This window comes from Aspergillus bombycis (genome assembly GCF_001792695.1).
Source record: "Aspergillus bombycis strain NRRL26010 chromosome Unknown contig00002, whole genome shotgun sequence".
Lineage (NCBI taxonomy): Eukaryota > Fungi > Ascomycota > Eurotiomycetes > Eurotiales > Aspergillaceae > Aspergillus > Aspergillus bombycis.
In genome coordinates this window covers 55,934-78,895 of record NW_019170004.1, presented here as the reverse complement: position 1 = coordinate 78,895, position 22,962 = coordinate 55,934, and the positions used below count along the sequence as shown (strand labels likewise).

Below are 22,962 nucleotides of genomic sequence, written 5' to 3'. Positions count from 1 at the left end.
GCTTCTCACGTTGGTTCGGATTCTGCGACATGTTTTTCCTCAAGGAAGAGACCAAGGTCATCACGTTGCACCCGTCCTATTTTGGGCCTAATGTGCGAGAGTACCTGATAAACCGGCTGAATGAGGAGGAAGAAGGACGTTGTACGGGAGATCACTTCGTGATTTGTGTGATGGACATGGTAGATATTGGGGAAGGTCGGGTTCTACCTAGCAGTGGGCAAGCCGAGTACACAATTAAATACCGAGCTATTATCTGGAAGCCGTTCCGTGGAGAGACCGTATGTCATGAAGAGCGCAAGCATCCAATTCTTGCTCCCAATTCTAACAGTGCGCTCGTAGGTCGATGCCATCGTTACGTCTGTTAAGCCCACCGGAATCTTCACATTAGCGGGTCCGTTGTCAGTCTTCATTGCGCGCAAAGTGAGTTTGTCAGATAGGGTCTGGAAACCTTATATACTGAGACTAACCGTTTGGCAAGAACATTCCTTCCGACATCAAGTGGGAACCAAACACAGTGCCTCCTCAATACACAGATCACGCGGACCAGGTCATTGAGAAAGGGACAAGTCTACGGCTCAAGATCCTTGGTGTCAAGCCAGATGTCGCCGCAATCAATGCTATTGGAACCATTAAAGAAGACTACTTAGGGTATGTGGCTTTTAACCCTCAATTTTTTTTATTTATTTTTTTTCGTCCAATTTCATTTTCAGAGGATATCACTGATGCGCATTTGCCTATTGTAGCCCACTGTAAAGAATTTCGACGAGAAGATACCTTTATCGCATCTAATGATTATACCAATACTACCGCCAGCAAGCGCTTGAGAAGATTCTGTTGCTTTTTATACCATCATACAGGGGGATTGTGGGAAAGGAGCAAGTGTCCCGAGGGGGTACAATCATTGCTTGATCAAAAGACACCCAGCCAGTGCCTCCAGCTTGTTATATGTTCGTTCTCAGATGAGAAGACATTCTCACGTCCCTCGACGATGAAGAGCGCTGCTGGTCAGCAGACACAAAAAGCAGGCGGTGCAGCCTGTCTGGTGAGCTGAAATAGAGTACGAGGACATCACGGACCTCCGTAGATATGCTGTCATGGGAGGTGGATGCCAGTCTCGGACAAAGCATGCGAGGCGTCAGTAACATGTAAGTATATGGAAAAGCAAGAAGACAGATTTATGTGAAGTGTACTTTACTGCCCCCAAGGCATCTCCTATCAACAAGTAACCATCACTCCATACGAGGCTCGAAAAGGTTCGGCCAAGTGTTTTATATTGGCTATGGTGAGGAGAGTTAGCACGGCATCTGTTCGTCCGACGTCGACATGTATGCATTCGTGGACTCTCGCTTTAGTTGACTAGATTTGTTACGTCTGGATCAATAGTACATGAGCAATATCAACAGTTGAATATTCAGATGGCGTTTGGTAGTAGAGGCAACCATAACATGGGTTTGTTACTTGATGGAGTCTATGTGCCATGGATTCTTTCAGACCTGAGGAAGAATATATATGTACCCAAGTCGTTTGAGCGACGGAGTACCTACAAATGGTCATGAACCAAGTTTCAGCTACTAGAGATGTCTTGGATGTAAGCTATATAATATGGTCTTTTCTGGCATCTACAGTCCGAGGTAAATTACTAGTACATCTGTGTTTCACCATGTATATACTCTTAATGCTGAGGTTTACGTTTCCGTATGGATGTACTACTACTCGTAGTATCATTGAGTTGCCAGAGAGACACCGCCGAGGGTTTCCACTAAACCCGATTGGAGGATGGTGAAACACTGGTGCGTCTTCCGTGCGTTGAAATCCCCCGAGCTTGTTTATTATGATAGTCCTGTCTAAACTGGACTTCGAGGATGGGCCACATCCTCCACTCGCAGGAAGAGTAAATACCATTGGGGAAGCGGAGAAGTGGTCATGTAAATCCAAAGCCTCGACTGTATTGAGTGGTTGCATTACGAAGGGAAAAGAACCCGTGAATGATAAGGAATACGTACATACATCGAAGATCTAATAATAACTAACCACTTGGTAAATAATGGAAAAAGCCACCACAGGCCTCCTGAAATAAAATCCACTTATTTCCACCACTCCAACTTACACTCCGAAATTAATCAAAGTCCCCGGTCATTCCAGTAATTCTTTGTTTCCATTCCTCGGAGCAGCTAAACTCGTCGTTGTTGTGAGCCACAGGCAGCAAGTGTGGTTCGCGATCCCCTTCCTTTGCGACAGACCGACCCCCCAGGAACCACCATTCTTTCTCCAATTGGATCCTTCCCCCGATTCTCCTCATTTTTGCTGGTTACCTTATCATTGACGCTCGTTTGGCCTTCTCAATTCAAATAATATCAACCATGTCTCTCCAAGACGTGTACCAGAAATTCCTTTCTGACCCCAGGTCTGCTTCCCTGGCTTCCGATGTTGCGCTGATCTATATCACCACAACCACCAGGGTTGATGGCGCCGAGGCCGTGGTCAAGCATCTCGCCAGACAGGATCATATCCTCAAAAGAAAGTCCCAGCAGGTGATTGATACGGTCGAAGGCTTGAACTCTCTGTCTCTGGATGTAGACACCACTGTGGAATTTGTCTCTGGCGGCGGACCGTATCTCCCCGCGCTGGACGATAACTTCCTGTCCGATCGCATTGCGACTTTCCCCACGGTGTGCCTCCCATTGTTACTCTGTCGCAATTTGATAATCTGAAGATTTGTCATCTAATTGGTTGATTGTGTTACTGCCAGGTTCATATCGTTCGTTTCAACTCCCAGAACCAAATCCAGCAGGTCAAGGTCTACTGGGATCAAGCGTCGCTTTTGAAACAGGTCGAAGTGATCGGCTCCCGCAGTCGCGGTTGGCCCATTCGCGATGCAAAAGATCAGGTTAGATTGATCAAGACCGCCGCTTCCTCCGCTCCGGTGGATGATGTCCCAGCGCCCGTGCCCGCGAACAAGCCCGAAGATAATGGCGGCGTATATGACAAAGTTGTCTCTCCTAAGAGACGCATTAAGGACCCTTACGCGGCAGAGTCTCTGGAGGAACTTCTCTCCCCCGGCAAAGACCGAGCGGAACCAGTGCGCGCCCCCCGTGCTCCGGCATCTGCTAAGCCCCCGCAGCGCGATCTGGGTGAGCTCTTTGGAAATCACGATGATATCGAAATTCCTGAACCATCCTCCGCCAGGGCCACGCCGGTCGCTCCTAAGGTCGGTGCAGGTAAGAACTACCGGGCTTCGCGCATCTTTGATGATGATGAGACCGTCGCTGCCCAAGACAAGCCCCAGCAGATCGCTTACAGGGCTCACCCCAAGCGCTTCGATCATTTTGAGCTGGGCGCGGACAATAGTAACCGTGAGATTAAACCGAAGGTCTCACGTCCAGTGTCGAGCCAGGGCAAGGGACCTCAGTGGAAATTTGAAGACTTTGTGACTCCCGAGAAGCCTAAACGCCAGCTCCGGGGCCAAGAGCTTCGTAGTTTCGGTATCAGCGACGAGGAGCCAGAGACACCCCCAGCCAAGCCTCGTGTCCAACACCGCCGCGATGCGGAAACCCACTTCCAGTTGACAGATGACATCGACGATGAGAGTTCAGGCCGGATTATCAGTTCGTTCCAGAACAAGGGCCTCAGCCTTTACAAGAACCATCTATTCGCCGATGAAGACGAGCCCGCCGAGAGCAAGCCGTCATCCAAGGATAAGCTGCCCCTGTCCGTAGCCCAGAAAGGCCCATCCCGCAATAAGGACCTCGAGACTCACTGGACCATCACAGATGAATCGCCAGCGAAAAGCAAGGCCGACGAGAACAAGAAGCCCATCGCGGCGGACCGACAGCGGGCCGTCAAAATGTTGGAGCCGTCATGGGAATCCTATGATCAATCTCCTCAGCCGAGCAAGACCGTCCGTCCTCCTCCACAGCGCCGCCAATTGCGAAGTGTCAACGAGAGAAGCTGGAGCCTTGGTGATGATGAGTGAAGCGATTGATAAGAAAAACTGGTCCTCAGTACCGTGCACCCCGAACCCCGAACCCTTTGACGACAGTACCGAATAATCCCACCGAGCAGCACTTCGAGCCGTCATCATGGTGATAACCTTGCCCAATGCGACTTGGACCCATGGAAGACTTTTTTACTTCTAAATTGTCTATTTTGTTTGAACAATACTTGTATTCATTTCTTGTATCTTTCTTACCTACTTTCTTACCACCTTGTCTGTTGTGTTCCATTTAGCTTGCTTGATATGTTACCCAGTATGGCCATCTGGATTGTGTACGATTCATAAAGAATAGATTCGATAATGAGATGTTAACGCTATCAATCTGATTACATGCTCATATGTTCAACGAAAGAATAACATGTCATATGGATGTAAGTCGGAAACCAAGATATCCTGGTCAAGTGGCTCTAACATCGCTTCCAATGCGATCTCATCATTCCAACCTCTCACGATAGTAGATGGTCATTATTTTGCAATTTATGTACCCAATCACACCGGACTATATGTAGAACATGGTGTCCTGGACATTAGGATGGATTCGCACATCCGCGTTTCCAACTTTATGGCCCGGCCCACTACCCGTAGCCACGCTTCCAGCCGGAGAAGGGTCAAAGGTACTACTGAGGTAGCAACGCGCCCGAGTACAGACCAGATCCGCATAGTACGCCGGTGGACAGATGCTGACAGCCTTGGTAGCTCTACCGAAGAGATAGCACATATGATGCGTTAGAGCCTCTAGGATATCCGCGGAGTTCTGATACGGGGGACTAGGTCGCTGTCGACAGAAGATTTCATCCCAGACCGTGAAGTAGTGGGCGGGACGAGCGGTGCCCTTCAGCGCCGTGTGAGCCTGGAGATAGAAGTCCCAGTTGCGGGCCTCGGTGACGCCGCGGTCGACGACGGTGCCGTTGCTTGGGTTGCCCGAGCGGTCTGCGTCTCCTTCCTGGGTTGGGTAGAAGCGAGTGTTGTGGCGTTTGCCGACGATGGAAATGGAGATGTGCGGGAGGCCTTGTTTTGTTGCGCTGGCTGGGTAAGTCTCTTTGCAGGCGCTCTTGAGGAGCGGGAGCTCCTTTTGGACGACTAGTTCGTACTGCCCTTCTGATACGCCGTCTCTGTACACGATGATGTTCTCTGGGTAGGCGTTCTTGTATGAGCGGGCCCAGCGCCTGAGGTGGGCTTTCAGCATGTCGCCTAGGTCTTGGATCATTTCCTCGCGCGACCTCTGTACTCTGATTTCTGCAGGCCATTGGCTTAGTGTTGCGTCGACGGAGGCGACCATGCCTGCGACGCTGGGGGCGTCCGCGGATGATCCGGGGGATGGGTGGGTGACGTCCATGCCGACAAGCATTGTTTTGCCTTGTCCGATGAGGCCTAGTTCTTTTGAATCCAGGACTTGGTTGGCACCGCCTAGTTTCAGGTTGACCTTTAGTCCGACGTTCGCGAAGTATTGGGGGTTTTCCTCTCGGAATTTTTCAGCCAGGACGTTGATGTTCCGCACGCCGTGTGTCAAGTCGCATGCCCTTTTGATGCAGTTGTAATAATCCGCATCGCTGAACGGCAGGACCGAGAGGATCAAGGAGGGTTTCTTTTTTACGAGTCGCTCAACTGCTGCCGTGATTTCGGCCTCACAATTGGCTTTGTTAACAGTTATGGTCTCACCTTCGAAGGCTCGCTGTGCTGCAACGCCCATCTCGTTCAGCTTGTCTGTGAATCCTCTCAGGACATTGGTGAAGTCTTCCGGGCGAGCGAAGGGTGGCTTGGGCCCCTCGGCGTTTATCACGAGCCAAGTCCAGACTGGGAGGTTGGTCGACGTCGAAAACCTGATCGATCTCATGTTCCAGCTGCCAAACTGCGGCTTCACTGTCACTGATTTTTGCGACTGCCTTGACCCATCCTTGTAGTAGACATTCGGCACTGGTAGCACCCGACCTGGGACAGTAATGAGGTTACAGTTTGGCTGTATGCCAAAGTTCTCCTATTCAGATCAATTAGTGGCCGTACAGGCGGTAGGCTAAGTATCACTCGAAGCACTTACAAGAGTAGGACTCTGTGGAGAGAGCCCAAGCAGTCGAGTACCTGTCGTGACGATAGATGTAGCGTTATGCGGGGGAGCGCGGACGGCAAAGTTCAGCATATTTCTAGTCTGGTTTGGGGAGAGCTTTGCTTTTGCAGGCTGACCCGGCTCAACCTCACAGACTTCGACGGGCAAGTAGCTTGGATTCTCCGTTGTTCCGACATTTACGACAGGCATGTTAGGATCTGTATTCGTACCGTAATCTGTAGTCTGTTAATCCCATACTCTTGGTATATCAACAAGGAGCAACCTACTCTGACGAAAGAAATCGGCCACGCTGATGTACCCGCCGGCCTGTGCAGGGCCTGCCTTCGCTGGTTTCTTGCCCTTCTTGCCTTTGGCACCGCCAGCTGCGCTCTGGGATGGCTGCTGGCCATGAGCTTCTACGTAGAACTCTACTTCCTGGGGTCCCGCACCGTGTCTGGGTACTTTTGGGGGGTTTGCCTGCGACGCACCATCCTTGGTAGTCGCCAGACCAGCGATCGTTTTCATTCTTGGAACGATCTCCCCCCGTTTATTCTTCCTTTGAATATGTGTCACTCTGACTCTCAGCTTCACCAAAAATCGCCTGAGGTTGTTGACATCACGGTATCCACGTTGGTACTCTTTTATCACATAGCCCAGTGGTCCTCCCTGGTAACAGGCGATGTACTTGACTTGGACGTTAAGTAAGAGGCGAGCAGTAGCTGCACGAACACTGATGAAAAATCCCCGAAGGGCTTCAAGCCCAGCACCGAGGTCCCATTTCTCGCATAAGTCTCCACGAATGGCATAGTGCTTGTTCGCGCCAACGGAAGCAATCCAATCCTGTATTTTCGGGTGGTTTCCAAGGATGATGTTCATCGCTTGAAGCACTTCCGCCTTAGAGCCAAACTGGTCATCGGGATTCGTCGATGTTAAGTAAGCTAGAAGTTCAGCAGGGCTGAGTCTTCCTGTGAACTGGCACGTAGCTCGGTAGACTTTTGCATTCTCGGGATCCTCGTCATCGTACTCGCCGCGATAACGAACATCGTACTGATGTATCTCCTCATCATCGAGTATCTTGAGGTTGGTGATCAAAGTAGACTTGTAATCTGTAACAATATTCTTACCCGACTTGGAGAAATTTTGTTCTATCAGGAGTTTAATGATCTGCCGGGCTTTCTTGCCCGTTGGAGCCTTCTTGGTCGCTGAATCAGGTGAGATCTCAATATGGTAACGGAATAGTTGCGCGCCAGCCGACTTTAAGTCAAGATAATTGGCATACAGCGTTACTGGCTGACCTCGAGTACCATAACCGGGTCTCTGGGGGTACTCAGTTGGCTTGGTTTGCTTCGCTGCTAGTGCTGCGGCCAAGGCATCCTCAGTCTTCAGAACCAGGGGACTTGGGGGAGGAACCTGCCCTCCTGGACTTCTAAAAAGAAGATCCACCGTTAGTATGCTTATTCTAAAGTGACGAGGGTGAATTCTTGGGCAGGTACTAACGTATATATTCTGGGGCCTTGGTCACGACTCCCTCTAAACGAACCTCGTCCTCTATCCCCTCTCCCGCGTCCTCGATCTGCACGTCCTCGATCACCACCATGTCCTCGGTCTCCTCCACGACCACGACCTCTAAAATCTCCCCCAGGCGGACCCTGACGGATGGGCAGCTCCGTGGTGGATCCACGACCACCTCCGCGACCGCCACGGCCGGCACCTCTGTCGCCTTGTCCTCTATTACGGTTGCCGCCTCTGCCGCGGCCCCGTTGGGTATCACCTCTTTGGGAGGACATCATCACTTGACGTCGACAAGGGGAGGTGCTCAGAAACGGACGGGAGTCATCCAAGTAAAAAAGGAAATAAGGTAGCTGCTAGCGGTTGGAGCAAGTAAAATTAGGGAGTAAAGTTGATGGATGAGCGCTCTTGAGGGAGGGGGGGGGGTTTAGTCCGTCTTATGCCCCACCATCGAAGCGCCTTGTCCATAATGTGACAACAGGTTGTCCATTCACTACGAAGGCTGTTACCACTTTGCAAGGATGGTACTACTAGGTAGTATTATGGCCGCCCATTCGTGGATGCAGGTGGCGTTCCAATGAGAATGAAGTAACCTCTAGGGAGGAGGGGACAGTACTAGTAAGGTATCCTTGTAGAGGAGTACTTGGGAATGATTATTGGGTGGTCATTTTGGAATGGAACAAACGGCTACCTACTGTTCTTGATCCATTCAGAAGCGCCAAAGGGAGCTGTACATCGCCAGTAAGGGTTGGGTATTTGCCAGCAGTACCTCTCTGGGCAAATGACGCTTTGTCTTCCCCTATAAAGGGCGTTTGTGTCTTGCTATATTTAAGTTTCACTGTAGTTAAGTGGGAGTTACCGCAGCTGTTCAATATTATAGAAGAAAGGTAATTTTGAACTATAATGGTTGCTTGCCGCCTCCCTGGGTTATTAGATTATTTTATATAGGGCTTGGAAGCTAGCTGTATTTATATCGGTATGAAGCTGTACTATGGATATAGATACATACGGACATACATACGGTTCCCCGTTGAACCAGTGGCTCCACTTGACAGCTGTACCCAACTGAGCAAGCCTTCCATGGAAAAGCACTCTGTAGTGAATTTCTGAAGGAACTAGGCTTAAACTAACGTCCACGATGACTCAAAGCTCATCCGTCTCAGCCACATTCAAACATTCACCGGCAAATAAGATCGTTCATTGCCTGCCGCAGATCAGCCAACTTCGAAAGTCTAGATTCTGGCGAACATGGTATACGATTTGACTTCGTACCAGACAGATGCAGTACAATGTCCTACACAGTTTTCAAGAACTTTTCTTGCGGGGGCAGAATACTAGTATACAATATACAATAAGCAAAGGTAAATAACAGCAGAAAATGATAGACATGGAGGAGCTGCCAATGTTCCCTGGAGGCGGACGGCCTGTCTTTGTTTTCCCTTTTCGGCCAGTATCCGCCCCACCGGTATTACATAAAGATATCGTCCAATCACCGCCCGCCGTTCCAGAAGAGTGAACAGACCCAACGCGTGACAGGGTGATAACGGAGATAACTCTGGCCTACCATCCATATAGTTAACTAGTTTCATATGATTCTCACTAAGCAAAAGCTTGAGGTATCGACGGGAAGGGAGTTCTTGTGTTAGTATATCTTCCGCTTTTTTCTCTTGAAAATTTCGAAGGCCTTCGCCAGGCACCCAGGGTATCTTGTGCAGACTCCCTCTTGCGACTATTCCACTGACTCCGAAGGATCCTGATAAGTATCGCCTGCCCGCCCGACGTCTTTGGTCCAACAAGCTTCGCGGCCAGGTTGACTAGTCGCCTATAAATTGGCCCCTCTTCTCGACCGTTCTCACCCATTCCTTCTCTGGTTGTGCTCGCGATTTGTGCGAATCTCAAATTGGAGCACAGAAACCCCCATCTGTACCAATATTTAAAGATCGAAAAATCTTGCGCAATTTACGTCTGTGGGCTCTCTTTGCTGGGTGAAACCGCGACGAGTTCCATCCAGAATCGCCTCCCGGTTGAATCGCTTTTCGATCTGGGTTGCTAAAGACTCGACCACTGAAACGTGGCCGAAGGCATCGGCAAAGCGTCGTGCACCTCGGATCCCTCCCACAACCGTTTGATTCAATTGCGCTGGAATCCTAGCGATACCTAATCGATCGTTGGATATCCGCCCCTCTTCTCTGGAGCTACATCATTCTTAGAAGAAGAGATATTGGGGTGAGCTCTCAACTGGAGGATTATACTGGTGCGATTGTCATTGGGTGGTTCGGTGACACTCTGCGCTGGGGGGACTCCTGAGCAATAGGGACTCCAAGTGTTGTTCACAGCTCGCTCTATCACATTGTGGTCTTGCGCAAGCCTGCTTAGGGAGGGTGCGTATTCGAAACAATCAATTTCGACCTAAGTTTATCGTCGCGTTTATTTTATTGAGAAAACGCTCACCAATATGTCTCCAACCCCGCCATCCACGACCTCGTCAAACGCTAGCGCATTTTCGCCTGAAGGACAGTACAGGGTAATCCGAAAGAGAAACAGGGTGCCACTTTCCTGTGGCCCCTGCCGGCATAGGAAGTAAGATTTGTACCCGCTCTCTGATGCCTTTTTGAGTATCTTCTGACAGTCCGACCAAGGCTCAAATGTAACCGTGCACACCCATGTGAGAACTGCGTGAAACGAGGAGATGCTTCCTCATGTACCTACGCCCAAGCAAGCGCGCGTAAGAAGAACACCCCGCAGCGAGTCTCACCTAGCTCCCCGGACGATATGCAGAATAGGATAGACCGGCTGGAAAGCTTGGTTTTGTCGTTGATGACCAATGGTTCACAGGCCGCGGGCCCGGCTGCGGCTATGGCAGCACTCTCTGGCAACAGCAGCAGTATTAGTTCTGCCCAACATACAATTGATTTGGATCTGGATGAAGACGCCTCGGGTGGCCCCGAGGAGAGCGATACAGAACAAGTAACAAAATCTTTTGGGATAATGAAGGTCGACAATAATAAATCATATTATTTTAGTGAAGCGCATTGGGCGTCTGTCCTCAACGATGTAAGTTACTCTCACCCGGCTCAACTTGGGTTCTCCGTATTAACATTGACTGTAGATTGCCGAAGTGCGTAATTACTTTACTACGCACAAGAAACAGTATGAGGAGCACGCGGAGAAGCTGAAGGCAACGAAGCTTCCGACTGACGTGCCAGGGTCTACATTGCTCTTCGGTGCTATGAAAACAACTAGTCGTGCGGAGATTATGTCTTCGCTTCCCTCCAAATATACAACAGATATCTTAGTCGCCCGGTATTTTAACAGCTATGACCCCTCAACCAGTAAGTTCGCTACCTATTTGCTCTCCATCTCCATGGGATGATTCTCACGTAGATCTCTAGATATCCTACATGGACCTACATTTCAGACCCAAGTAAGCAACGCTTCTATTTATAATATGTGTCCATGTTTGGTGCTAACTGCTCATTAGTATAACAAACACTGGGAAGACCCGTCACAGACCTGTGTAGTCTGGATTGGTATGCTGTGTGCGATTATGCGACTTGCCATGCTATCGTATCATCGAGAGGGAGATGAACCACCGGAGTTTCGAGGGAAGACTCTAGACATGGCAGGCACCTTCCGGAATTTGATGGCGCAGTGTTTAACGCTGGCTGATTATACCAAGCCTTACCCGTGCTTGATTGAGTCCTTGATATTCCATCTGCATGGAGATTGGATTCAAACAAAAGATGCAGATGTGTCCGTTTGGGTGCTTGTGGGCGTGATTGCTAGGTTGGCTATGAGGATGGGTTACCATCGTGACTCAAAGATGTTTCCCAATATCACACCTTTCCAAGGTGAAATGCGCCGGCGAGTATGGACAATCGTGCGGCAGTACGATCTTATGTTCTCATTCCAAGTGGGCCTACCCAGCATGATTCGCTCCGCCGATAGTGATACAGAATTTCCACGGAATTTGTACGACGATGACTTTGATGAGAACTGCAAAGAGCTTCCTCCTTCACGGCCACCAAACGAACCTACACCAGTCGCATGCTTAATAGCCAAAGGTCGCTTAACCTATGCCTTTGGTCGTGTTATTGAACATACCTCTTCCATACAAAGTCCTTCTTACGACCAAGTTATGGAGATTGACGCCGAACTTCGCCGAGCGAGGGACTTGGTCCCTGAACATCTTATCGTTCGCCCTGTAGAAGAGTCCCAATTGGAGCCCCCGAAAATAGTTATGGCACGATGTGCTGTAGGTTGGCCTCAGACAAATAGATGCAGTTTGGGTTACTGACCGTTTCTAGATAATGAGTGTGTATCACAAAGCTCAGTGTGTTCTCCATCGACGATACCTCATTCGAGCGCGTGAAAATCCTCGATTTACATACTCGCGGAGAACGTGTATTGATTCTGCCATGGAATTGCTTCGATTCCAATCAATGCTGCACGCTGAAACCGTGACGCGCATCTTGAACAAACATGACAGGCTTACCGCACTCGTCTCTACAGATTTTCTACTTGCTGCGACCATTGTGTCTCTCGACCTCTACCACGGACACCAGTTCCAATCAGGGGGCCGCGCGTCCGGCGATACCTACGCCTGGGGAAGGGAGCGGCGCGAGGAAATGATAGCGGCAATACAGCGCTCTAAAGAGATCTGGGACGAACTTCGTGACGATGCCCTGGAGGCGTGGAAAGCGTCGGGGGCTATCGGGGTGATGCTTGCCAGACTGAACCTGGGCTACTCTGACAGCAATACCGCCGCGTCTACCTTCGAGCCTCAGGATGAGAAGCAAAGTGCTGCCATGACATTGGGTCTTCTCAGTAGTGGAATGAGTCCCATGAACCCAGCTCCTCCCGCCTTCGGCGATGGCGCCATAAAAATGGGCGAGACACCACTCCCATCGCAGGGAGGATTTGGAGCGACAGCAGATATACCAGGAGCTCCTTCGCCTTTAGGTGCTATGTTTGGGCAGATGCCAGATATGCAGCTCCCTCTGGATTGGGTATGAATGCCCTATTCAATGCAAGACTTCGAAGCCCCACTGACCAATTTCTAGGACACCTGGGATAACTATATTCAGAATGCAGCGCTTGACGCCTCGAACCAGTGGTGGCCAACAATGGATTCACAGCAACAGCAACAGCAGCAACCGCAACCGCCACCCCAAAATGCGTTAGGCTCAGCTGGTTTAGCATCGGTGCAGGGCAGTGCTGCAGACAAAATGCGCTCGTTACCTTCTTTTTCCAACGTCTTTTACCCTGATGCCAATGTTTACGATAACAATAATTCACCGACGAACAATGCGGGCACACGTTAAGCCAGCCTGTGAAATACTATCTCAGAGTTCACCTTTCTTCTTTTTGAGGCTAGGGAAATTACGTTAATGTGGTCATGAAGACTTGGTCAGTCCTGGAGTGTAAAATATAACGCTGGTGGTTCTATCAGTTGCCATTTCTATTCGCGATGTTCCATATCTCTATGTCAATGTTTCTGGTGTAGATTATGAGGGGCACCGGCGCCAGTGTATATATTCGTTATGGATTATGTAGCTTCTTTTACGCTCTTCTACGCTCCAAATACAAGGATCTAGAGCCTCACGAAATGTAAGACCTATACGAGAGGACATACTCCCCATGCCACAACTGCAAATGATCTTCCAGTAGTTGCTAGAGACTTTTCTGAGTATGTTTCTAAAACCCGGCAATCGATAGCGCAAATCACGTGATATTATCGGTCTCGATAAGCCGGAGGTTTTTGCGCGGAAAACCTTCGAATGGGCATATGTGCAATTCCTATCTCAGATTTGTTTTTGTAGCTTACTGGTTATCTGTCCTCCAAAGATGTGAGTTACAAAAGAGTAAGGCAAAATAAGTGTCGCTAACCTATACTTGTCTTTAGGCATTGCTTCCGGCGCGCTGCTTCTCGGCTCCTCTTTTCGACACCACGGTCCACATGGGCTACTTCATCTAGCCCGTCTCGAATTACTATCCCTCGCCAGACATCACAATTTCTGCTGCAGAGCAGATGGAACAGCCAACATGTACCAAGTCAACCCAATCTTACGAGCAAGGATGCAACAACCACAAACGATAACGAGGAACAATTAATACAAGCCGCTGTCGGGTACATGGAAGGTACCTCTACTCCTGCGAACGAGACTGCAGACCATATTTCAAAAGAGAGTGAAGCACAACCGCAATCTACCGAAGAAGAATCTAAACGCGCGAAACGCCTCCGGCTTTTGAACAAGGAAGCCGATCCCAAGGAGACAATCTTTGTCGGTAACCTTTTCTACGATGTGACGGCGGATGATTTGCGGAAGCAGATGGAGAAGTACGGAATCGTGGAGAGTGTGTATATCACTTTTGATAATAGGGGAATTAGTAAAGGGTGAGTGCGGGTTTCCGTCGGCGCACGTGAAAAAATAGTTACGGCTTTTCCTAACTTTGGGGATTAGATTCGGTTATGTGCAGTTCGACTCCATAGATTCGGCGAGACGTGCAATTGATGCGATGCACATGCGGGTATACGAGGGTCGCCGAGTCGTTGTGGCATTTGCGCAAAACAATATCGACCAGCACCGGAACCTGAGACCTATCTCTAGAACGATATATCTCGGTAACTTGCCATTCGAGATGACTGACCGGGATATCAATGAACTCTTCAGGGATATTGTCAATGTGATTGACGTTCGGGTATCTGTGGACCGTCAAACCGGCATGTTCAGAGGCTTTGCTCACGCTGAGTTCATCAACGTCGAGAGTGCACGGGCGGCATTCGAGATTCTCAGCAGGAAGGCACCATATGGCAGGAAATTACGACTTGACTACAGTCAATCAAATAGAAGAGCGGATCGTCTGGAAACCAACGCCGAGTGATTTAACAAGATCTGGTGTTTCTATTTTCGACGTTTTGTCGCGGGGAGGGATTTCACAGATAGTGACGGACTGTGGTTGATTTATGTATCATATACACAGCGGAGACTCTGGGCTGTACTTTGTACAATATTTACATAGACTTATACCAAATCTTTTGCATTTCAGCGTGAGATACATACCATTCAGTAGTAAGGAGCGGTCAAGGTCCAGAATTGACAAATATTATTAATCTCCATGAACCTCCGCGGCCACACGTGACTCCCGGGGTGCCTCGGCATTCGCCAATCTTTCCGATCGGTTTTAGGACGGCTCCGAAACCCCACGCTTGGGACTATCAGAGACGGATTGAATCGTGGAGATAACACCTCCTCATTTCCCGTTTAACTTCCCCGGACATTATTCAATGTTAGACGATCTATCTGACAACTAGCTACTATTTATGTCATATTGAAATACGGTTACAATAGAATACTTTGAAGATGTCATTCCTCGGTGGCGCTGAGTGTTCTACGGCGGGAAACCCGTTGACACAGTTTACAAAGCACGTACAAGATGACAAGTCCCTCCAGCGGGATCGGCTCGTTGGGAGGGGCCCAGGGGGCATGCAAGAGGGAATGCGATCGAGGGGAATGATGGGTGGACAAGATCAGGTATGAACGAGTTGCCCGCTACACCGTCTCATTAACTCTCCGCCCATTCTAACGGTAGCCCGACAATGCACGCAGATGATGGACGAGTTTGCTCAACAACCTGGGCAAATCCCCGGGGCCGCGCCACAGCCTTTTGCGATGGAACACTTGAGACGCGAGTTAGACCAATTCCAGACCACGCCACCTCGGACTGGTTCTCCGGGCTGGGCGGCCGAGTTTGACCCTGGTGAGCAGGCTCGCATGGAGGCTGCCTTTGCCGGCCCTCAAGGACCCATGTTGAATAATGGATCGGGATTTTCACCGGCGGACTTTGCCCGGTTCCAACAACAGAGTAGAACTGGCGTGCCTCAGACTGCCAACCCGGTTACTTCGGGTCCGTCGCCGATGATGTCGGGTTTCCAGCGTCCTATGGGCATGGGCTATATGGGCATGGGTGGCATGGGTATGATGCATTCTGCTTATAACCCTATGGCGATGCAGCAGCAACCGATGGAGGCCACCACACAAGATAAGGGCAAGGGACGAATGGTCGAATTGGATGACGAGAACTGGGAGGCACAGTTTGCCGAGATGGAGACCGCAGATACTCAGAAGCTGGATGATGAGGCTAATGATGCTATTGAGGCGGAACTGAACGATCTTGACAGGTCAGTCTTCACCTCCAGCACTAGTAAAGAAGCAGACTACGATGCTTTTGAAAACGTATGGCAAAAAGTTCAAGCTGAGACGGCAGCAAGCAGGAAACTGGCAGAAGAAGATACCGAATTCAATGTTACTGACAACTTACACATGGGAGATATGGGAGAGTGGGATAACTTCGACTCTCTCAACACTCGCTTCCGAGACCCCCAGCTGGGTGATTACATGTTTGAAGAAGAAAACATGTTCAAGAATGTCAACAATCCATTTGAAGAAGGTGTGAAGATTATGCGCGAGGGTGGTAACCTCTCTTTGGCTGCATTGGCTTTCGAAGCTGCGGTACAGAAGGATCCTCAACATGTGCAAGCCTGGACCATGCTGGGATCTGCTCAAGCTCAAAACGAAAAGGAATTACCTGCCATCCGTGCTCTGGAACAGGCTCTGAAGGTGGACCCGAACAACCTGGATGCGCTTATGGGGCTCGCCGTTTCTTACACAAATGAAGGCTATGACTCCACGGCCTACCGCACACTGGAACGTTGGCTTTCTGTCAAGTATCCGCAGATCATTAACCCCAAGGATCTTTCATCAGATGCAGACCTAGGATTTACAGATCGCCAGATCCTTCACGACCGAGTCACCGAGTTCTTTATCCAAGCAGCTCAGTTGTCGCCTTCGGGTGAACAAATGGACCCAGACGTGCAGGTCGGCTTAGGTGTTCTTTTCTACTGTGCGGAGGAGTACGACAAGGCCGTGGATTGTTTCTCTGCCGCCCTGGCCTCCACCGAGTCGGGAACTGTAAACCAGCGGGAACAGCTTCATCTGCTGTGGAACCGTCTCGGAGCCACTCTTGCCAACTCGGGTCGTTCCGAGGAGGCCATCGAAGCTTACGAGCAAGCCCTGAACATCAATGCCAACTTTGTCCGCGCGAGATATAATCTGGGCGTGTCATGCATCAACATCGGTTGTTACCCAGAAGCTGCTCAGCATCTGTTGGGTGCGCTGTCCATGCACCGTGTTGTTGAGCAGGAAGGCCGTGAACGCGCCCGTGAGATTATCGGCGGAGATGGTGGTGTCGACGATGAACAGCTTGAACGGATGATTCATATCAGCCAGAACCAGAGCACTAACTTGTATGACACCCTGCGGCGTGTGTTCAGCCAAATGGGACGTCGGGATTTGGCCGACATGGTCGTGGCTGGTATGGATGTGAATGTCTTCCGAAAGGAATTTGAATTTTAAATGATGCCATGTCGTTTTCTTTGAGTTGCGTGTTCCTTTCTTTCTAGGCTGAACCTAGAATGCGGTGTCTATACGGTTTATGTCACTGTTGATATGTTGGATACCATGGTTCTCCATATATGGGTCAAAATGCAGCGCTTTCGGGTTTTAGATCTTGTAAAACAATGGGAAAGACCTTATGAAAGGTTCTGAGATAGATGACTCTATGTACCTTAGGATAGATATGAAATATTCAAGATGTACCGAAGGGTGAAGTTCAACACAACTTCTCAAGTAGGTTAGTAGGGCTGATGATATTTGCCGAGAAGCCAGGCAGCCATTAAATGTGCCTCGGAAGCTTGTCTTTGGAGCTCCTCCGCATTCTCGCCGCTCTCCGCTTCCCGCCAGTCGGTGACTGTGGAGCAGCTAACTTTCATCCATGTCGACGGATTTCATTCTATGATATCTTTTCAAACTTAATCGAATCGAAGAAATAGCGACTATGGCCGTGGCAACAGGCGCTCAACTGATCGCTCGGACGCTGCGCGATGTGGGCGTTGATGTTATCTTCGGCATTGTAGGGATCCCGGTGGTGGAGATCGCCGAGGAAGCTATCAACCTGGGCATTCGCTTTGTAGCGTTCCGCAACGAGCAGGCATGCAGCTATGCAGCCAGCGTCTATGGGTATATGACGGGGCGACCAGGTGTCTGTCTCGTCGTAGGAGGGCCGGGTGTTCTCCATACATTGGCCGGGGTAAGTTCATCTCCGCATATGAAGCATTGTCCGGCTCGTACTGACCGTCGATACTTGAATAGATTGGCAATGCCTCCGCGAATAACTTCCCACTTCTTGTTCTCGCCGGGTCGGCCGAAACGACCGCTGTCACTAAGGGAGCCTTCCAAGAGATGGATGCCATTTCCTTCCTGACACCTCATACTAAGTTCGCGGTGCGAACGTCGTCGATTGATATCATCCCAGGTGCTGTGAAGAACGCTTATAGGACTTGCTGGTATGGTCGCCCCGGACCGACCTTTGTCGACTTACCTGCCGATATCATCCAAGGCAAGTCAGCTCCAGGATTTCGTCTGCCAGAGCCAGAACGCTTGCTAGTACCGTCTCCGCCGAAGGCGAGCGGCGACCCAGCATTGATCCTCAAGGCCACCCAGTTGCTAAAGAGGGCACGCTCGCCGCTCTTAATCATCGGCAAAGGTGCCGCATATGCGAGAGCAGAGTCCGGAATCGGCCGCTTAGTTGAGCAAACGCAGATCCCCTTCTTACCCACGCCAATGGGCAAGGGTGTCGTGCCGGACTCCCACCCACTAAATGCGTCTAGTGCACGCAGCACTGCCTTGAAACAGGCAGACGTAGTCCTGGTCCTCGGCGCACGATTAAACTGGATCCTGCACTTCGGTGAAGCACCCAAATGGTCCCCCAAAGCAAAGATCATCCAAGTGGACATCTGTGCGGAAGAGATCGGGCGCAATGCCGGTACAGCGGAGCTAGGTATCGTTGGAGACATCGAACTAGTTGTGGACCAGTTGGTATCCTCACTGTCAAGTTGGCGGTACGCTCCTTCTCCCGCCGAAGGCCAGTTCCCATCGCTCCTGGCCGAGGCAGCAAAGAAGAACGAAGCAAAAGCCCAGAAAGCGGCGCTTCAACCTACGCCCCAGAGCACCCCCCTGACGTATCAACGCGCCTATCATATTATCAAGTCTACGCTGAACTCGTTGACCCCCTTCGAAGAAGGGAACGTCGTATACGTCTCAGAAGGTGCCAACACTATGGACATATCTCGTTCGATGTTCCCTCTCAGCCATCCCCGTCAACGTCTTGATGCCGGTACATATGCCACCATGGGCGTTGGCATGGGATACATAGTTGCAGCCCACGAAGCATACAACGCGCCCTCCGGCAGCACCAGGCCCAAGAAGATCGTAGCTCTGGAAGGCGACAGTGCATTCGGCTTCAGCGCCATGGAAATCGAGACCTTGGCACGTTACAGAATTCCCGCGTTGATATACGTAGTCAACAACTCTGGAATCTACCACGGAGACACCACGACAGAGGATGCCTGGAGGACCCTGCAGGATCAGACCGCAGCCAATGACACAAAATCAGACGACGGAAAGAAGGGACTACGCTCTACCAGTCTGTTGTACGAAACGCGGTACGAAATGCTGGCCACCATGTGCGGTGGAAAGGGGTACTTCGTTCGTACCGAGGAAGAACTTGAAGCTGCTACGCGGGAAGGATTCTCAAATGATACGGTCACGGTGGTGAACCTTATCGTTGAGCCTGGTATCGGGAAGAAGATTGGATTCGCATGGCAGGGAAATAGTGCCCAAGATAGCCAAGCTAAACTGTGATTTGGGGGAATTTGGTTGAGAATATGGCACTTTATCGATTAATGGAGTTCTGGCTGATTGGGCCGTGTGTACTGTATATATGATCAAGGATACAATGGCAATATATGAGGCCGGGGAATGCTTCTCTTTGCTTTCTACTTATATGCTTCCATTCATTCCGAACACATATACAGTGTTAATACATTATACCGTCATCAACATGCTGGCGTTTTTGTACCAGGTCAACAGCGGGTTCTCACCGCTTCTCGTCTCAGTGTCTTCGATATATGCCCAGCGGCGTACAAAATCTTCATGGCTCATGACCTGGGTTAACTTCCCGGTAGTGGCCCGGTAAAGGTCCTCGACGACATTGAAGTCCGTAGGGAAGAAGATATCAAAGTATCCCTGGTGTACCTGTTGCGCGAAGTTTCATTAGTAATTAATTCTTCGCAATATACTTATACAATCTAGGGATAAGAAAGACGTACAAATGGAGTAGACACCGGCACAGTCCGGCGCTTGTACCGGGTCTGTACGACGGGCGCATTTATACCCGGAACGGCATCCGGCAGACTACTGAAATCACTGGCGACGAGCCGGTGTCCCGGGAAATAAGTGTCCAGGATGTCGAAGAATTGCATGAGTCGGGTGGGAATATATTCAGGGAGAGTGAAAGAACGCTGGAAGGGCACGGACTTGCGCAGACCGCGAGTGAGCCTGGGGCCCAACGGACTAGGGAATTCGCGGCGTGCAGCGGCTTGTCTCACCCGGAGAAACCGCGAGGCTACGGGGTCCAACTGTGCATTGTAGTATTCATGAAATTCGCCATCCGCATCGATGAGCACTCCACCCTGCTGGGGGAGTTCCGTCGCGGTGTCGTAGCGGATCGCATCGTGGGAGAAGTTGTCGATGACCTCGAGGGCAAGGAAGAAGCATGGGGAGTGCACGTATGTATCCCAGTCGAAGATGGACTTGTTGATGATCTCGACGTGATCCAGATGGCCTGCGGCGTTGATCGAATCCATCAGGTTCTTCATTTGGAGTCCCGCAAGGTTGGACGAGATCTCGATGATCTTGAACTTGGTGCGCTGGTAGACTTCGTAATCTGTGTCGCGGATGAAATCCAGTATGTTGATCATCATGGTTCCGTTTCCGGCGCCCATCTCATATATTATCAGATCGTGGTAGGGGTACAGTGTCAGTTTGTAGTTCGATACCAGGTACCGGGCGACCGTCTCTCCGTAGTAGGGCCGGAAAAGTTCCGTGGGTGTGTGCCACAGCTGACGAGCTATATCCGGTTGTGTCTCATCTAAGCGGTCCTCAAATTCTGTATACCGGTCCCCTAACATCCGATGGAACGCTGGCCCGTCCTCGATACTATTGAAATCGAATGGTTCACCGGGACTGAAAATAGTCGCATGCTTTGAGAAGTAACCATAGTGGGGATTATATAGACTGTCTAGAGTGATTTTTAGAAAGATCATGAGTAACAGTACCCAGCATTTGCGGTGTATTGGTGAGAACATACCGTCAATGAATTCTCTAGTCAACATCTTCACCTGTCGCGGCCGCTCCCGCCGATGACGCAGGTCTTTGGCTGTAACAAGCGGGAATTCCTTCAACTCCTCTTCAATATCTTTCGGGTAGTCGCCCCGTTTATTCCAATTCATGCCATCGTCGACATTCTTCCGCCTGGCTGCCGAACGTCGCGTGAGAAAGGGACGGCATTGTTGACGTGGTGTGGATAATCGAATGCACTGCGGCCTGCGGCCTGCGAGGGCAGATGAGGACCGAAGTGACTGACAGGCAGGATGCCGGAACAGTTGCCGGAACAGCTGACTGAGGACTGGGGAGTCCATGGGCAGATGAATTGACAGCAGTGGAAGGGAACTAACCAGAGTCGCAAGTTGCGTTGTGAGAGCAAGACGGAGAGAAACGACCTGCAACTGCTTAACGTCGGGTGTGGCCCGAGCGTTTTCTCCGGCGTTCCTCCCGCGCGACCTTCAATTGCGTAACTTTCTTCCTCGCGGTCATTGAAGAAAGGAATACTCTTACTTCTGGGTTGTCCAATTCCAAATATGAATGACCGTTCGCGTGTATACATAGGCACGGCCTTCATAGCTGGGGCCCTCTTGACGCTAGGATTCAAGGATCTTCTCTATCCGGAGCTAGAACAACGCCTCCGAGAATATCGAGCTCGACGTCATGATCAGTTCGGAAGTGACCTACAGGATCTTCCTGCAGATGTTCTAGCAGCTAGGCCCGGGCCTCCGGTGATTGTAGAGGGGATTGAGGGTTGTATAGGAAATACTCCCTTGTTCCGAATCAAATCCTTGTCCGAAGCTACGGGATGTGAGATACTGGGAAAGGCAGAAGTATGTTTTCCTTACCTCTACTTTTCCAAACATACAACGCTTGCTAACTTAGTGCTAGTTTTTGAACGGAGCTGGCCAAAGCTCCAAAGACCGTGTCGCACTGAGCATGATCGAACTTGTATGTCCTGTTATTCGGTTCTTTGTACATTGCCCTAATGTTTGTCCAGGCTGAGGAGCGAGATATCTTGACACCCCATTCTGGAGATACAATTTACGAGGGCACTTCTGGTTCAACTGGTATATCGTTGGCCACGCTGGCCCGTGCAAAGGGCTATCTGGCTCATATGTGAGTAAACTGTCTATATAATTCTCACCTCTAACCCGCAGTATCTTGAACTAATTATGACATAGCTGTATGCCATCTGATCAAGCCATTGAGAAATCAAACCTGCTTCTCAAACTCGGTGCAATTGTGGATCGTGTTCCGCCTGCACCAATCGTGGAAAAGGAAAACTTTGTTAATCGAGCACGAGCCCTGGCGAATGTCCATACAGCCACTTCTACTACAAAGTCAAATTTAGAACCTTTGATGCCCGATCCTCCAGAGTTTTCGGGGCCTAAACCGGGGAGAGGCTTCTTTGCAGATCAATTTGAGAACGAAGCTAACTGGAGGGCTCATTTCAATGGCACGGGCCCCGAGATCTACGCTCAGTGCAACGGCAGACTTGATGCATTTGTTGCAGGAGCTGGAACCGGAGGCACAATCTCTGGTGTAGCGCGCTTCTTGAAGCCGCGAATTCCTCATTTAAGTGTTGTGCTTGCAGATCCACAGGGCAGTGGACTTTACAACAGAGTCCACTATGGCGTGATGTTCGATTTAAAAGAGAAAGAAGGTACTAGAAGACGGCGGCAAGTTGACACTATTGTCGAGGGTATTGGAATCAACCGTGTGACGGCCAATTTTGAAGCAGGAAAGGAGCTGGTTGATGATGCTGTTAGAGTGACAGATGCTCAGGCCTTAGCAATGGCCCGGTGGCTGGTAGAAAAGGATGGCATCTTCATTGGTAGCAGTAGTGCTGTTAATTGTAGGTGTTTCTTTTGTCTCCTTTCCCTACGCTTCGGTATACTGATTTCTGCTCTAGGCTTTGCAGCGGTCAAGACGGCCATGAAACTTGGTCCGGGCCACAGAATCGTCACAGTCCTATCTGATTCTGGCTCTAGACATCTTTCAAGATTCTGGCTAGGGCCGGGGATGTCGGCGGGGCGGTAGACACAAAACTGGAGGACGTTTTGAACGCAAAGGATGACCAATAAAGATTCGTCTATTGTACACTATATTATGTGTGATATAGGACTTATCGC

The 22,962-nt window shown here is 50.1% G+C and overlaps 7 protein-coding genes across 7 annotated transcripts; 5 read left to right on the top strand and 2 right to left on the bottom strand.

The window, feature by feature from the left end:
• Nucleotides 1-29: 29 nt before the first annotated feature.
• On the top strand, nt 30-3,973 carry ABOM_000443 (uncharacterized protein; the record flags this gene model as incomplete). Its single annotated transcript, XM_022527573.1, has 5 exons — nt 30-278; nt 340-420; nt 479-749; nt 2,200-2,669; nt 2,750-3,973. 5 exons carry the CDS (start codon nt 30-32, stop codon nt 3,971-3,973), a joined length of 2,295 nt encoding a protein of 764 aa, XP_022394597.1.
• A 520-nt stretch (nt 3,974-4,493) lies between these two features.
• Nucleotides 4,494-7,822, bottom strand: ABOM_000442 (putative RNA interference and gene silencing protein (Qde2); the record flags this gene model as incomplete). The annotated part of the gene is made up of 5 exons (XM_022527572.1): nt 4,494-5,969; nt 6,030-6,271; nt 6,323-7,453; nt 7,533-7,748; nt 7,807-7,822. 5 exons carry the CDS (start codon nt 7,820-7,822, stop codon nt 4,494-4,496), a joined length of 3,081 nt encoding a protein of 1,026 aa, XP_022394598.1.
• Nucleotides 7,823-9,999: 2,177 nt separating this feature from the next.
• ABOM_000441 (C6 transcription factor) lies at nt 10,000-14,429 on the top strand (the record flags this gene model as incomplete). The annotated part of the gene is made up of 10 exons (XM_022527571.1): nt 10,000-10,124; nt 10,184-10,598; nt 10,654-10,876; nt 10,937-10,968; nt 11,026-11,799; nt 11,852-12,553; nt 12,608-12,820; nt 13,263-13,393; nt 13,450-13,941; nt 14,009-14,429. 10 exons carry the CDS (start codon nt 10,000-10,002, stop codon nt 14,427-14,429), a joined length of 3,528 nt encoding a protein of 1,175 aa, XP_022394599.1.
• Nucleotides 14,430-14,908: 479 nt separating this feature from the next.
• On the top strand, nt 14,909-16,960 carry ABOM_000440 (peroxisomal targeting receptor pex5; the record flags this gene model as incomplete). Its single annotated transcript, XM_022527570.1, has 2 exons — nt 14,909-15,079; nt 15,155-16,960. 2 exons carry the CDS (start codon nt 14,909-14,911, stop codon nt 16,958-16,960), a joined length of 1,977 nt encoding a protein of 658 aa, XP_022394600.1.
• A 481-nt stretch (nt 16,961-17,441) lies between these two features.
• ABOM_000439 (indolepyruvate decarboxylase family protein) lies at nt 17,442-19,306 on the top strand (the record flags this gene model as incomplete). The annotated part of the gene is made up of 2 exons (XM_022527569.1): nt 17,442-17,693; nt 17,756-19,306. The coding sequence occupies 2 exons, from the start codon at nt 17,442-17,444 to the stop codon at nt 19,304-19,306; spliced, it is 1,803 nt and encodes a 600-aa protein (XP_022394393.1).
• A 183-nt stretch (nt 19,307-19,489) lies between these two features.
• ABOM_000438 (class I SAM-dependent methyltransferase) lies at nt 19,490-21,144 on the bottom strand (the record flags this gene model as incomplete). The annotated part of the gene is made up of 3 exons (XM_022527568.1): nt 19,490-19,699; nt 19,774-20,744; nt 20,814-21,144. 3 exons carry the CDS (start codon nt 21,142-21,144, stop codon nt 19,490-19,492), a joined length of 1,512 nt encoding a protein of 503 aa, XP_022394392.1.
• A 219-nt stretch (nt 21,145-21,363) lies between these two features.
• On the top strand, nt 21,364-22,870 carry ABOM_000437 (putative cysteine synthase; the record flags this gene model as incomplete). Its single annotated transcript, XM_022527567.1, has 5 exons — nt 21,364-21,660; nt 21,719-21,778; nt 21,828-21,946; nt 22,012-22,685; nt 22,743-22,870. The coding sequence occupies 5 exons, from the start codon at nt 21,364-21,366 to the stop codon at nt 22,868-22,870; spliced, it is 1,278 nt and encodes a 425-aa protein (XP_022394389.1).
• Nucleotides 22,871-22,962: the final 92 nt, after the last annotated feature.